The sequence below is a fragment of the Podarcis cretensis genome (genome assembly GCF_951804945.1).
Source record: "Podarcis cretensis genome assembly, chromosome: 1".
Lineage (NCBI taxonomy): Eukaryota > Metazoa > Chordata > Lepidosauria > Squamata > Lacertidae > Podarcis > Podarcis cretensis.
In genome coordinates, this window is record NC_137170.1 from 130,957,035 (window position 1) to 130,969,679 (window position 12,645).

At 46.0% G+C, this 12,645-nt stretch overlaps 1 protein-coding gene and 1 long non-coding RNA gene across 4 annotated transcripts in view; one reads left to right on the forward strand and one right to left on the reverse strand.

The window, feature by feature from the left end:
- LOC307220053 overlaps positions 1–12,645 on the reverse strand; it is a 260,005-nt gene that overhangs the window by 140,680 nt on the left and 106,680 nt on the right. The gene's annotated exons all lie outside the window — the stretch shown is intronic.
- Positions 1–12,645, forward strand: part of NBEAL1 (neurobeachin like 1) — a 155,519-nt gene that overhangs the window by 55,076 nt on the left and 87,798 nt on the right. For 2 of the 3 annotated variants that reach the window (XR_013838602.1, XM_079975047.1), the window contains exons 9-11: positions 718–1,024; positions 4,040–4,146; positions 11,125–11,211. Coding sequence is in view for 2 of the 3 variants with exons in the window: in XM_079975047.1 (XP_079831173.1) it covers positions 718–1,024; positions 4,040–4,146; positions 11,125–11,211 (501 nt within the window). In the remaining variant the exon portion in view is untranslated. The remainder of the gene's footprint in view (positions 1–717; positions 1,025–4,039; positions 4,147–11,124; positions 11,212–12,645) is intronic. The other variant, XM_079975048.1, reaches the window with a different exon arrangement.

Genomic DNA, 12,645 nt, shown 5'->3' on the forward strand with positions numbered 1-12,645 from the left:
CCCAGCTCCTGCCCACCTAGCAGTTCTAAAGCATGTCAAAGTGCAAGCAGATAAATAGGTACTGCTCCGGCGGGAAGGTAAACGGTGTTTCCGTGCGCTTCTCTGGTTTGCCAGAAGTGGCTTAGTCATGCTGGCCACATGACCCGGAAGCTGTACGCTGGCTCCCTCGGCCAGTAAAGCGAGATGAGCGCCGCAACCCCAGAGTCGTCCGCGACTGGACCTAACGGTCAAGGGTACCTTTACCTTTAAGACAGTATTATAAATGATAAAAATTAAAATTACATTTCTTTTCTTACCTGCACTGATGATAGTCATCACAATGAATCAATCAATCAGTAGCTGAACTGGGTTTCACACAGCCACAAAAACAAATTAACCGAAAAAAACTCAAAAACAAAAGCGCAAAATAAATAGCAAAAACAAAAGCGCCAAACGTAATCCGTTCCGGAAATCCATTTGACTTCTGAAATGTTCAAAAACCAAGGTGCAGCTTCTGATAGGTGCAGGTACCCCGGAAGCAACAACCGCATCGGACGTTCGGCTTCCGAAAAACTCTCGAAAACTGGAACACTTACTTTCGACTTTTCGGCTTTTGAGAACCAAGGTACCACTGTACCAAATTGGGTGTTGCTGGTTTTTGCTGTTTGTTTGTTTGTTTGTTTCAAGGTTTGCTGATATAATGTCCTTGTATTGAGAGAATTCTATTGTTGACTTTAGAGAAACGCTCTCCAAGCCATATCTCCTGCCACCATGGAAGTCTTGATGCGCGTACTGGCAGACTGCGACGCGTGGGACAGCCGAGACCCCGACGAAGTGAGCAGGAAGGCCGAGCTGACCCTGAAGTGCCTGACGGAAGTGGTTCACATCCTTCTGACCAGCAGCTCGGATCAGCGGCAAGTGGAGACCAGCACCATATTGGAGAACTACTTCAAGCTCCTCAACTCGGACCACACGGCTTTGCCGAACTCACGGAGGTCCCGGCAGTGGGAGAGCCGATTCATAGCGCTACAGATTCAAATGCTGAGTGAGTGTGACGCCCCTTCTGGGAGTTGGAAAAAGGGGGGGCAGGGTTGAGGTTTCTCCCTGGAACCATTTGCTTTTAGGGGTGGCAACATAAAATAATCTTGTGCGTAATATAAAAAATACAAAGTGAGACATTAAGGAAATCCAAAGGGAAAATATGAAGAACAGAGGCTCTGATGAACGGATTATTAAAAACGTGTGAGGTAAATGGTGGAAGTCTTTTTCTAAAAAAAATACTTTATTTAAGGTAGATAAGGACAAGATGAAATTATACAATTGAATATAAATATAAATGGGAAACAGCTATGTATTGTGAGTACTTATCTACTTTTAAAAATTTTCACCTATCATTTTTTACTTCTTTATTCTTTCTTTGTTCTTTTTTCTGATAATTTATGTTTCATTTCACTGCTTTATTGTGAATAGCATTTTATAGAGGTATAAATAACTGTAAATATGAAAAGAGACAAAATATTCTCTAATTTTTTTTCCTTGGTTAGATGTATTTTCTTTTTCTTTTGTATTTTCTTTTGGTGTGTATATGTATGTTTTCTAATTTGTACTTAATAAAAATATTAAAATTTAAATTTTTAAAAAGGGTGGCAACATCTGTGCTCCTCCAGATGTTGCTGGACTCCCACCATCCTTGACCATTGGCTATGCCATTCAAGTTGGTTGGGAGTTGGGAGTTTCAACAACATTCCCCATCCTCGCTTTAGAGAGTTCTGACCGCGCTGCCTCATGCCCTTTCTGTTGAGTCACTTTTTGTGGCTGGTGTGTAATGATGGCTTCCAAAATGAAACTGCTTCAGAAGGCTGACACAATCGAGATACATACCGTATTTTTCACTCCATAAGAGGCACTTTTCCTCTCCTAAAAAGTAAGGGGAAATGTGTGTGCATCTTATGGAGTGAATGCAGGGGGTAGGCAGGCAGGAAAAGCCACCAAAAGCTGCACACAAGCTCCGCACGGTTCTTGTGGGCTTTTCCTCAGGAGGGAGAAGGGACCGACGCAGCCAGTCAGTCCCTCCTCCCTCCTCATAGAAAAGCCCACAGGAGCTGCGTGCTCCTTAAAGGGTGCGCGGCTCCTGTGGGCTTTTGCGGGAGGTGGGGGTATTGCCGTAGCCACGCGCAGCCTCTCCCGGCTGGAGAGGTTGCGCGGGGCTATGGCAGAAGCCAAGACAGCGAGATGCAGCCCCGAGAAGCTCGCGGAGCAGCGGGAAGGCTGCGCGCCTTTCCGCTGCTCCCCCACCTGCTCTTTGGGCTTCCCCCCGCCAGCCCCAAAGAGCAGGTCGAAAGGAACCCGAAGCCTCCGGAGCGCAGCGGGAACTCCCACCGCACTCCAGAGGCTTCGGGTTGCCTTCACTGAAGCCAGGAGAGCAAGAGGGGTCGGTGCGCACCGACCCCTCTTGCTCTCCAGGCTTCCAAGGTAGCTGCCTGAAGGCGACTGAACACACCTTGAACGGCACCTTGTTTTAGAGGGGGAGAACAAGAAAAAAAATATTCTCCCCCTCTCTGTGCAGCACCTCCTGCCGCTTCGCTGAAGGGGCGCTGGGCAGAGAGGGGGAGAATTTTTTTTTCTTGTTCTCCCCCTCTAAAACAAGGTGCGTCCTATGGTCGGGTGTGTCCTATGGAGCGAAAAATACAGTACTTAGTTGCCTCCTAAGTGCAGTAGATTCTAAACATACACAGAAACTACTGGCAGCATCCAGCATCTGAAATACTCCCTCAAATTATAATAACTTTATCACTGATTCACAGTGGTGGGGGAGAATATATAAAATCACCTGTGTTTCCTTTGCGCGTTTCCTGGAAAGGGAAAACAAGCACATCTTTCATAGTCTTCAGTTTCACCTGGCCAGTGTTTGTGTACACGTGGTATTTATTTATTTAGGCATTTTCGGTGCTGCTCTTCAATATTTGTAATACCAGGGGAGCTCGCGTTAAGCCAATTGCAAGTACTAAAAAAAATTGGTCAGCTAAAAAAACACAACCATTTTGGATGTGTCTATTCAGTCTCCCAGAAGCGGACAAAAGAATATGTCCTTCTCTGCCACCCCTCACCTGCAAGAACGTAATCGTGCTGTTCCCACACTTCCAAGTGTACCTGTAAATGGGTTATGTTTTTGCACTCTTGGAAGCCAGTGCAATGAGTCCCGCTAGAACAACAAGACTGTCACCCCTTGCAACAAATGTGCCCCTTTGGTTTCAGATAGTACATGGGTAGATGAGTCAAAGGGACGCAGGTGGCGCTGTGGGTTAAAGCCTCAGCGCCTAGGACTTGCCGATCGAAAGGTCGGCGGTTCGAATCCCTGCGGCGGGGTGCGCTCCCGCTGCTCGGTCCCAGCGCCTGCCAACCTAGCAGTTCGAAAGCACCTCCGGGTGCAAGTAGATAAATAGGGACCGCTTACCAGCGGGAAGGTAAACGGCGTTTCCGTGTGCGGCTCTGGCTCGCCAGAGCAGCAATGTCACGCTGGCCACGTGACCCGGAAGTGTCTCCGGACAGCGCTGGCCCCTGGCCTCTTAAGTGAGATGGGCGCACAACCCCAGAGTCTGTCAAGACTGGCCCGTACGGGCAGGGGTACCTTTACCTTTACCTTAAGGTAAAGGTAAAGGGACCCCTGACCATTAGGTCCAGTAGTGGCCGACTTTGGGGTTGCGGCGCTCATCTCGCTTTATTGGCCGAGGGAGCCAGTGTACAGCTTCCGGGTCATGCAAACCTTCTGGCAAGCCGTTTACCTTCCTGCCGGAGTGGTACCTATTTATCTACTTGCACTTTGAAGTGCTTTCGAACTGCTAGGTTGGCAGGAGCTGGGACCGAGCAACAGGAGCTCACCCCGTCATGGGGATTCGAACCACTCATCTTCTGATTGGCAAGCCCTAGGCTCTGTGGTTTAACCCGTATTTAGCATTAATTCTGGAAGTGTGTACTTGATTCTGACCAATCTAAGCCCCCTAGAGCAAAATGTCAAATTATATACTGTATTTCTCTTTGATTTTCACTTTCACCTCCTTAGATACCATCACCGCCATGTTAGACTGCACAGACAGGCCTGTTCTGCAAGCCATTTTCCTTAACAGCAACTGCTTTGAACATCTGATTCGCCTGCTGCAAAATTGCAAGGTAAACAGAAGGTTGTATAATAGCTAATTTTAATTTTTTAAAATACTACCCAGCTTTTGTAAGAGCTCAGTTGTTCCTAATACCTTGTCCATACATTAGATAAAATCTTCGCCATGACTGTGTACAAAATAACTCAATGCGAGTGGCAATGTTACCTTGCCAAGGAACAACTTGTACCTCCTCGATGTACTAAATACTCTGAATGCTTCAATAGCCTTTGAGGCGGCAGCGGGGGTGTGTGTGCTTTTGGACTGTTATGCAGATGTGCAACCTTTTACTCCAGATGCACTTAAAATTGTTATGTAGGTGTCAGGGGCCGGCCTTGAAAAGTAAATTAATATTACGTTTCTCTCGCCAAGCTCACAATCCACAAGTTTTCTTTTTCGTTTCCTATAGTTCTTTGTTAACCTAGATAGCAGTGAATCATGTGGCAAGTTTCTTTTTGTACAGAAGTAGCTGAATGCTTCAGAAAAGTGCTTTCTCCTAGTCATATTGGGTGTGCTCTTTCTTTCAATGCTGCAGAATTAGCAAACAATTTGCAAACTGGGAGTCACCCTTGGAGTTAAGTGCTTTCTATCCTTCCCGCCTGCTCCAGAATGATTACTTTCCCTCTTCCTCTCTTGTTAGACATATGGTTTGGGCTTCGGTCCTATACATCTGGGAGTAAATCCTACGGAACACAGTGGGACTTTCTTCTGAGTAGACAGGCATAGAATCGCTCCTGCAGGTCCACTTTCACAAAAGATGGTTAACGTTATCCGTGGTTCCCATGCAAACCTAGGACTGGGCTATTAGAAGGTTTGCATACCCTTGTTAAGAGGACCCTGGCTGGCATTAACCATTTTAGTGCTGATACAGTGGTACCTCGGGTTAAGTACTTAATTCGTTCCAGTCCGTTCTTAACCTGAAACTGTTCTTAACCTGAAGCACCACTTTAACTAATGGGGCCTCCAGCTGCCGCCGTGCTGCCAGAGCATGATTTCTGTTCTCATCCTGAAGCAAAGTTCTTAACCCAAGGTACTATTTCTGGGTTAGCGGAGTCTGTAACCTGAAGTGTATGTAACTTGAAGCGTATGTAAGCCGAGGTACCACTGTACATGTCTAGCACTCTGAAGCATGGCTAACAAACATGGAAGGGAGGATTCACTCTGGAGAGGGGAAGGTGTGTGTGAGAGAGAAAACGTTTCCCAAATGCTGGATCCTAGTCTGCAAATTATTGAAGAACGTCACCTTTTATGCCTATGCGATACCTTTGTGCATGGAATTGCATCTTGCCAACAAGATATTTACTATGTGCTTTTGAAATCAGCGGGACTTACTTCTGAGTAAGCCAGGATAGGGCTGTGATACTAGTCCTGGTAAACAACATTCAATATAGTTTCATTCTCAATGCCTAATAGCCTCTCAAAATCAATGATCCAGTAGTTGTTAATTCCTGAGATGTCAGTGTTGGTCTTACGTGCAGAGGGAATCCTAAGGTTGGGTTGTTTAAACCCATCAATTAGCTCAGGTCATGGCTATGTTTCCTTTCTGTGCTGTTTATCACCGAAGCACATTATGTAGCTGCAGTACTTGCCCTGGCTCCCTCCCTAGTGGTTAAGAGCGGTGGACTCGTAATCTGGTGAACCGGGTTCGCTTCTCCGCTCCTCCACATGCAGCTGCTGTGTGACCTTGGGCTAGTCACACTTCTTTGAATTTTCTCAGCCCCACTCACCTCACAGAGTGTTTGTTGTGGGGGAGGAAGGGAAAGGAGAATGTTAGCCGCTTTGAGACTCCGTAGGGTAGTGATAAAGCGGGATATCAAATCCAAATTCATCTTCTTCTTTGGGGGGCAGGCAGCATGGAAAAAATCACGGAAAGCAGCAGCGCCCTTCTTATGGATAGGTTTCCAGCGTGTGCTCTGATGCACAGAACAGAGGATGTTTGGGGTTTTTTTGGGGGGGGGGCAAGGCTGTATATTTACTTCATAACAGGCAGTAGTTCTGTAAGGTAGGGTTGTCATATTTCAAGAAGTAAAAAGTTGTTGAGCATTTTTGGGGGGAGAAATCGCCCCAAAAGCTGTTGAGCTTTTCTTTTGGGAAATGAACCTCAAAGTTGTTGAGTCCCCCCCCCCCAGGGGATTCGCCCCCAAAAGGCAAAGAAGTGATATTCAAACACACACTTCCTGGTTCTCTTGGCAAAAACCTGGACATTTTGCCGATTTTTCGAATTTCCCCCAGAAGTTAATTTCGCCGTTTGAATCTGGATGTATGGCAACCCTATAAGGCCATCCCAGGTCCCTTTAGGCTTCCCAGCTCATCCGACTTGGCTGAGCTGATAAACTGCAGCACACCTTTCTAGTCACTACAGTGGTACCTCGGTTTAAGAACTTAATTAGTTCTGGAGGTCCGTTCTTAACCTGAAACTGTTCTTAACCTGAAGCACCACTTTAGCTAATGGAGCCTCCTGCTGCCGCTGCGCTGCCAGAGCACGATTTCTGTTCTTATCCTGAAGTAAAGTTCTTAACCCGAGGTAATATTTCTGGGTTAGCGGAATGTGTAACCTGAAGCGTATGTAACCTGAAGCGTATGTAACCCGAGGTACCACTGTACTGTGTTTGATGGACCAGTGATCTGAGTCTGTGGAAGTTTCCGTTCCAAGGAGTCTCCACCCCCATCGTTCAGCCGGGACACTGAGATCCAGCGCCAAGGGCCTTCTCAGTGGTGGCGCCCACCCTGTGGAACGCCCTCCCTTCAGATGTGAAGGAAATAAGCAGCTATCCTATCTTTAAAAGACATCGGAAGGCAGCCCTGTTTAGGAAAGTTTTTAATATTTAATACTGTATTGTTTTTAACGCTTGATTGGGAGCTGCCCAGAGTGGCTGGGGAAACTCAGCCAGATGGGTGGAGTATAAATAATAAATTATTATTATTATTATTATTATTATTATTAGTGCTTCTGGGGTTTTTGCCGATTTTTCTCTTCACGATACATCCCCACGCAGTGCATTGGATTACATTCTGAATAGTGCCCCTCATCCTTCAGAGCATTTTTTAGGGTTACAGTATGTTGGGCATTCATGGGTGTTTGAGCGATGGGCATGGCATGTGTGGGTATGTGTTGGGCAACCTGAACAATCTATAATGGCTAACATTGTCATCATTGTTGTTATTATTAATTACTATTGTTACATTTATACCCTGACATTTTCCCTGGGCAGGGTTCAAGGCAGCTTACTGATAAAATAAAATTTAGATAAAACGTCTAAAAACATAGGGGAAGGGAAATGATTAAAAATAATAATTAAACATTTGTGTGTTTTGTGGTAATTTTGGGGTCCCCCTCCCCTTTTTGGTCATGTTGAACTCACGTAGGTTACTTCATAATGTTCTTTTTTCTTGTACTTCCATAAATTATATTAGATATGTTTTCCCCTCACATATGCGGAGGGAAAACCTCTTGCTTGAAGAAGCAGACCCTTATAAAGGCGTCGTCTGGAGGAGTAATAATAATAATAATAATAATAATAATAATAATAAATTTTTATTTATACCCCGCCCTTCCCGGTTCAAAAACCGGGCTCAGGGCGGCTAACAGCAAATTTAAAACACTTTAAAACACTTAATTATAAAAGCAGCATAAAATACAGTATAAAAACATGAATAACAATAAAAATCAAAAATCAAATAATCCCCAGGGCTAGCTGGGTCGTTGTGAGGATAGAATTGGGGAGGTGTCCATGTATACGGCCCTTGAGCAACTTGGAGGAAAAGCGGAATATAAATGAAATAAGAATAAGGAAACAAGAAGCTAAGCAGGTCTAGGTGTGGTCAGTGTCTGCCCGAAAACCCTATGTATGCCACCCCAAGTTCCATTATGGAGTCAGGATACAAATGTAACAACAACAGCAAAAATGGTACAGGGGTACCTCAGGTTAAGTACTTAATTCGTTCCGGAGGTCGGTTCTTAACCTGAAACTGTTCTTAACCTGAAGCACCACTTTAGCTAATGGGGCCTCCTGCTGCCGCCGTGCCACTGGAGCCCGATTTCTGTTCTTATCCTGAAGCACTATTTCTGGGTTAGCGGAGTATGTAACCTGAAGCGTATGTAACCCGAGGTACCACTGTACTGGTCTTCATTGTGATGTATAGGGCGGCAAACCTTTTAATATGGTGGCTCTCCCTTCTTGGCTAGGGAGACCTAACCCTCCAGATTTCAGTTGTGATTTAAGAGAGTGGGATCACACCATCAGGATAAAAGTCTTCCCTCTCCCCCAAGCCTTCGCATATTGGGTACAGATTTTCTCCATCCTTCCATCCTACCCCTGACCCCCACCCTGGCCTTAACTAGAGAGTCAGTGTGATGCTAGAGCCAGTGTGGTGTAATGGTCAGACTTTTTTATTTTAAAAGAAATGGTTTTCCCCTCTCTTTTTTGGTTGCTAATGGTTAGAGCATGTCAGGACTTGGGAGACTCAAGTTCAAGTTCCCACTTGGCTATGAAGATTTCACTGGGTGACCTTGGGTGATTTCACTGGGTGACAAGGTTGTTGTGAGCATAGAATTGTGGAGGTGTCCATGTATACTGCCCTTGAGCAGCTTGGAGGAAAAGCGGAATACAGTGGTACCTCTGGTTACGTACTGTATTTTTCGCTCTATAGGACGCTCTGGACAAATCAAGAACTTCTTGGGGCTGCCGGGGTCCCACAGGAGCCGCACACCCTTTAAGGAGCGCGTGGCTCCTGCAGGCCTTTCTACGAGGAGGGACTGACTGGCCGCGTCAGTCCCTTCTCCCTCCTGGGGAAAAGCCCGCAAGAGTCGCACAAAGCTTGTGTGCGGCTCTTGGGGGCTTTTCCTTCCTGCCTCCCCCCTGCATTCGCTCCATAGGATGCACAGACTTTCTCACTTAGTTTTTAAGAGGGAAAAAGTGCGTCCTATGGAGCGAAAAATACGGTACTTAATTCGTTCCGGAGGTCCGTTCTTAATCTGAAACTGTTCTTAACCTGAAGCACCACTTTAGCTAATGGGGCCTCCTGCTGCTTCTGCGCCGCTGTCACACAATTTCTGTTCTCATCCTGAAGCAAAGTTCATAACCCGAGGTAATATTTCTGGGTTAGCGGAGTCTGTAACCTGAAGCATATGTAACCTGAAGCGTAGGTAACCTGAGGTAAAGGTAAAGGTAAAGGTACCCCTGCCCATACGGGCCAGTCTTGACAGACTCTGGGGTTGTGCGCCCATCTCACTCAAGAGGCCAGGGGCCAGCGCTGTCCGGAGACACTTCCGGGTCACGTGGCCAGCGTGACATCGCTGCTCTGGCGAGCCAGAGCCGCACACGGAAACGCCGTTTACCTTCCCGCTGGTAAGCGGTCCCTATTTATCTACTTGCACCCGGAGGTGCTTTCGAACTGCTAGGTTGGCAGGCGCTGGGACCGAGCAGCGGGAGCGCACTCCGCCGCAGGGATTCGAACCGCCGACCTTTCGATCGGCAAGTCCTAGGCGCTGAGGCTTTAACCCACAGCGCCACCTGCGTCCCTAACCTGAGGTACCACTGTATAAATGAAATAAGCATATGGAAATAACTACAATGGAGTTCACATGTGCAGAGGTGAAGTCAAACCACTACCTTAGCAGCACCAAAGTGACCTCCTTAGGGTGCAAGCCTGGGCAGCATATATGGAGGTCCTGGGATGCCCAAATAAGACCCACCTTTCGGCCTCATTGATGTGGGCCTGCCTGGTGTTTTTACATGAGTAGAATGTGTGCTTTTATTTAAAATGCATCTCTGGGTTATTTGTGGGGCATAGGAATTCGTTCATATTTTTTTCCCAAAATATAGTCTGGCCCACCACAAGGTCTGAGGGACAGTGGACCGGCCACCTGCTGAAAAAGTTTGCTGACCCCTGGAGCCTTAGCCTTTCTTTTCCCCAAAGATATCCCGCAAGGCAGGTGAGGTTTAGGATCCGAGTTTTCCTTCTCCTCAGTGGGCTCCCTTCCCAGGTTGACTAGCCCACCTGCTAGACCCATCGGTTGTCTTCACTTGGTTTAGCTGGCCAGTTGAAGCCGTTTCCTGGGTGCGGCTGCTGTCATGTGCTGACAGCTTCTAGAAACCACAGGTGAGAGCTGAGTGCATACCAAAGCTGGAAAAACTTCCACAGAAGGAGCACAACATGCCCCCCACCACAGAGGCACTACTCTTTCAATACCCCACACACCCCAAGGTATGAGGGATGTGGGTGGCGCTGTGGTCTAAACCACTGAGCCTCTTGAGCTTGCTGATCAGAAGGTCGGCGGTTCGAATCACTGCGACGGGGTGAGCTCCCGTTGCTCTGTCCCAGCTCCTGCCAACCTAGCAGTTCGAAAGCACACTAGTGCAAGTAGATAAATAGGTACCACTGCGGCGGGAAGAAAAATAGCATTTCTATGCGCTGTGGTTTCCATCAGGGTGTTCAAGAAGCAATTTAGTCCTGCTGGCCACATGATCCAGAAAGCTGTCAGTGGACAAACACCGGCTCCCTTGATCTGAAAGCGAGATGAGCGCCGCACCCCATAATTTCCTTTGACTGAACTTAAGCGTCCTGGGGTCCCTTGCCTTTTACCTTATTACACCCCAAGGAAATAAGGTAACCAAGTAACCTGGTTCCTCTCTAGACTAGGATTTGAAAATACGGTTCAAAGTGCATTTGCAAATTCTGGTTAAGAGTGAACCAGTTTAGTACAAACCATAATTGCCAGATCTTGGCATTCACCTCTATGTTTCTGTGGACAGTGACAGTTTCCTATCTCCATATTTTGCATTTCTTGAGACGACATCTGGAAAGGAGGAAAAATATCCCCCAATCCTGGTTATTTCCTTCGGGAAAAAAGGGAGCCTTTATTTGTTACAGCCATTGTGTTAACTTGCTGGTTAGTGAGATGTTTGCTCCAGCCTTTATTGTCTCGGGCCTGCAGATTGACTGTTTAACACGCCTGTTCCCATTTATTCTTATCTCCCATTTTTAACAGCTGTTTTTAAATGCTAACAGTCAGGTGGCAGACAAGACTGAGAAAGACCTTGCCAACAAATTACTGACAGAAATGAATCAGGAACAGGTATCTTTGAGTTGAAGCTGAGGCGCAGTGGCAATCGGTTGAACGAGACCTTTCCTGTACTTCACCTCTAAAACACCTTCCTTGTCCCTAAGATTTAGTTTGTCTTAACTAACCGAAAAACACAAGCTAGGTTTAACGGTGCTTCAAGGCTTAAGCATTCCAAAATCGGTATTAAGGTGGTGCCGTTATTAGGCCAACAAAAATGTTGAAGCATTTGATACGTACAATATTTGTCGCGTTTTATTTTTTAAATGGAGGAAGGTGAAGTCCAGGAATAGAACTCCAGTTTCAAAACTACCAACTTGGTGATTTCGTTTTATTTTAGTTCTGCCTTTCTTTCTTTCTTTCTTTCTTTCTTTCTTTCTTTCTCTCTCTCTCTCTCTCTCTCTCTCTCTCTCTCTCTCTCTCTCTCTCTTCTTCCCCCCCCCCACCCTTGTCCATTATTCTTTCTAAGCGCTGTGGTGTATTTGGGCTTTTGGGGTTTTGTCAAATCTGTGCGATTGGATGTGATGTCTTGATTCTGTTGCAAAAAATAATGATGAAATGAAATAAAAATAAAACCAATCATTGTTCACGGTACAATGGACAGACTGAATTTGGGAGGCGGGGAGCAATTGGTGGCTTAATTTTTAAAAATGTTTTCCATCGTGAGAGAATGCAAAATGCCAGATCTTACCTCATGACTTCTTTAGAAATGGTAGGAGCTTTGATAACAGATAGGTTCTTGTGCAGAATGACTGAAACAGGTGAAAACAATACACTTGCCTGAACTCCGATTCTGTCTAAATTAATCTGCTAATAAGTCAGCATGGTGATCACTGCCTAAGAGCTAATTCAGCTAACAACCTTTGTTTATTTTTATTTTTAAAAACTCCTGTTTGTTTTTGTGCACCCCAGACGAAATGCCCTTTATACACACAGTCTTACTGTGCAGATTCACAAGCGGATTCGGGTGACAAAATATTTCTAGTTTCTCAAACAGAAAAAAATGCCCCCCCCCAATTTGACAGAACAAAAACTGCATTGTGACTCTTTTGAGACGAGAGACTAGTGATGTCCCTTGCATGGAAAGCGCTATGGGGTTAACAAATTATCAAAACGTGAAACTATGCAGGCGCAATTAAGAATCTGTTTAAGAAGATTTCATGTGCTGGAGCATGGGCTGAGACTAACTATTGATTACCTGCATGGCCACGAAGCTGGCTAGATATGCATAGGCAAGCCTTGTTCGTTCCTCCCTCTTGAGATTGTCCATTAAAAGCATGGAGAAAATGTCAGTCCCAGTGTCTTCCTGGGTATGTGTGTATCCTTCTTTCCTCCTCCTCCTTTCTCTTGAGATATCTGCCTTCCCTTCTCTTGCGTCCTCTTGTAGGTTGTGGTGTCATAAAATCCATGCCTTTGAGGGTTTTTTGGGGGGGAATAGGGGGGCGTCGG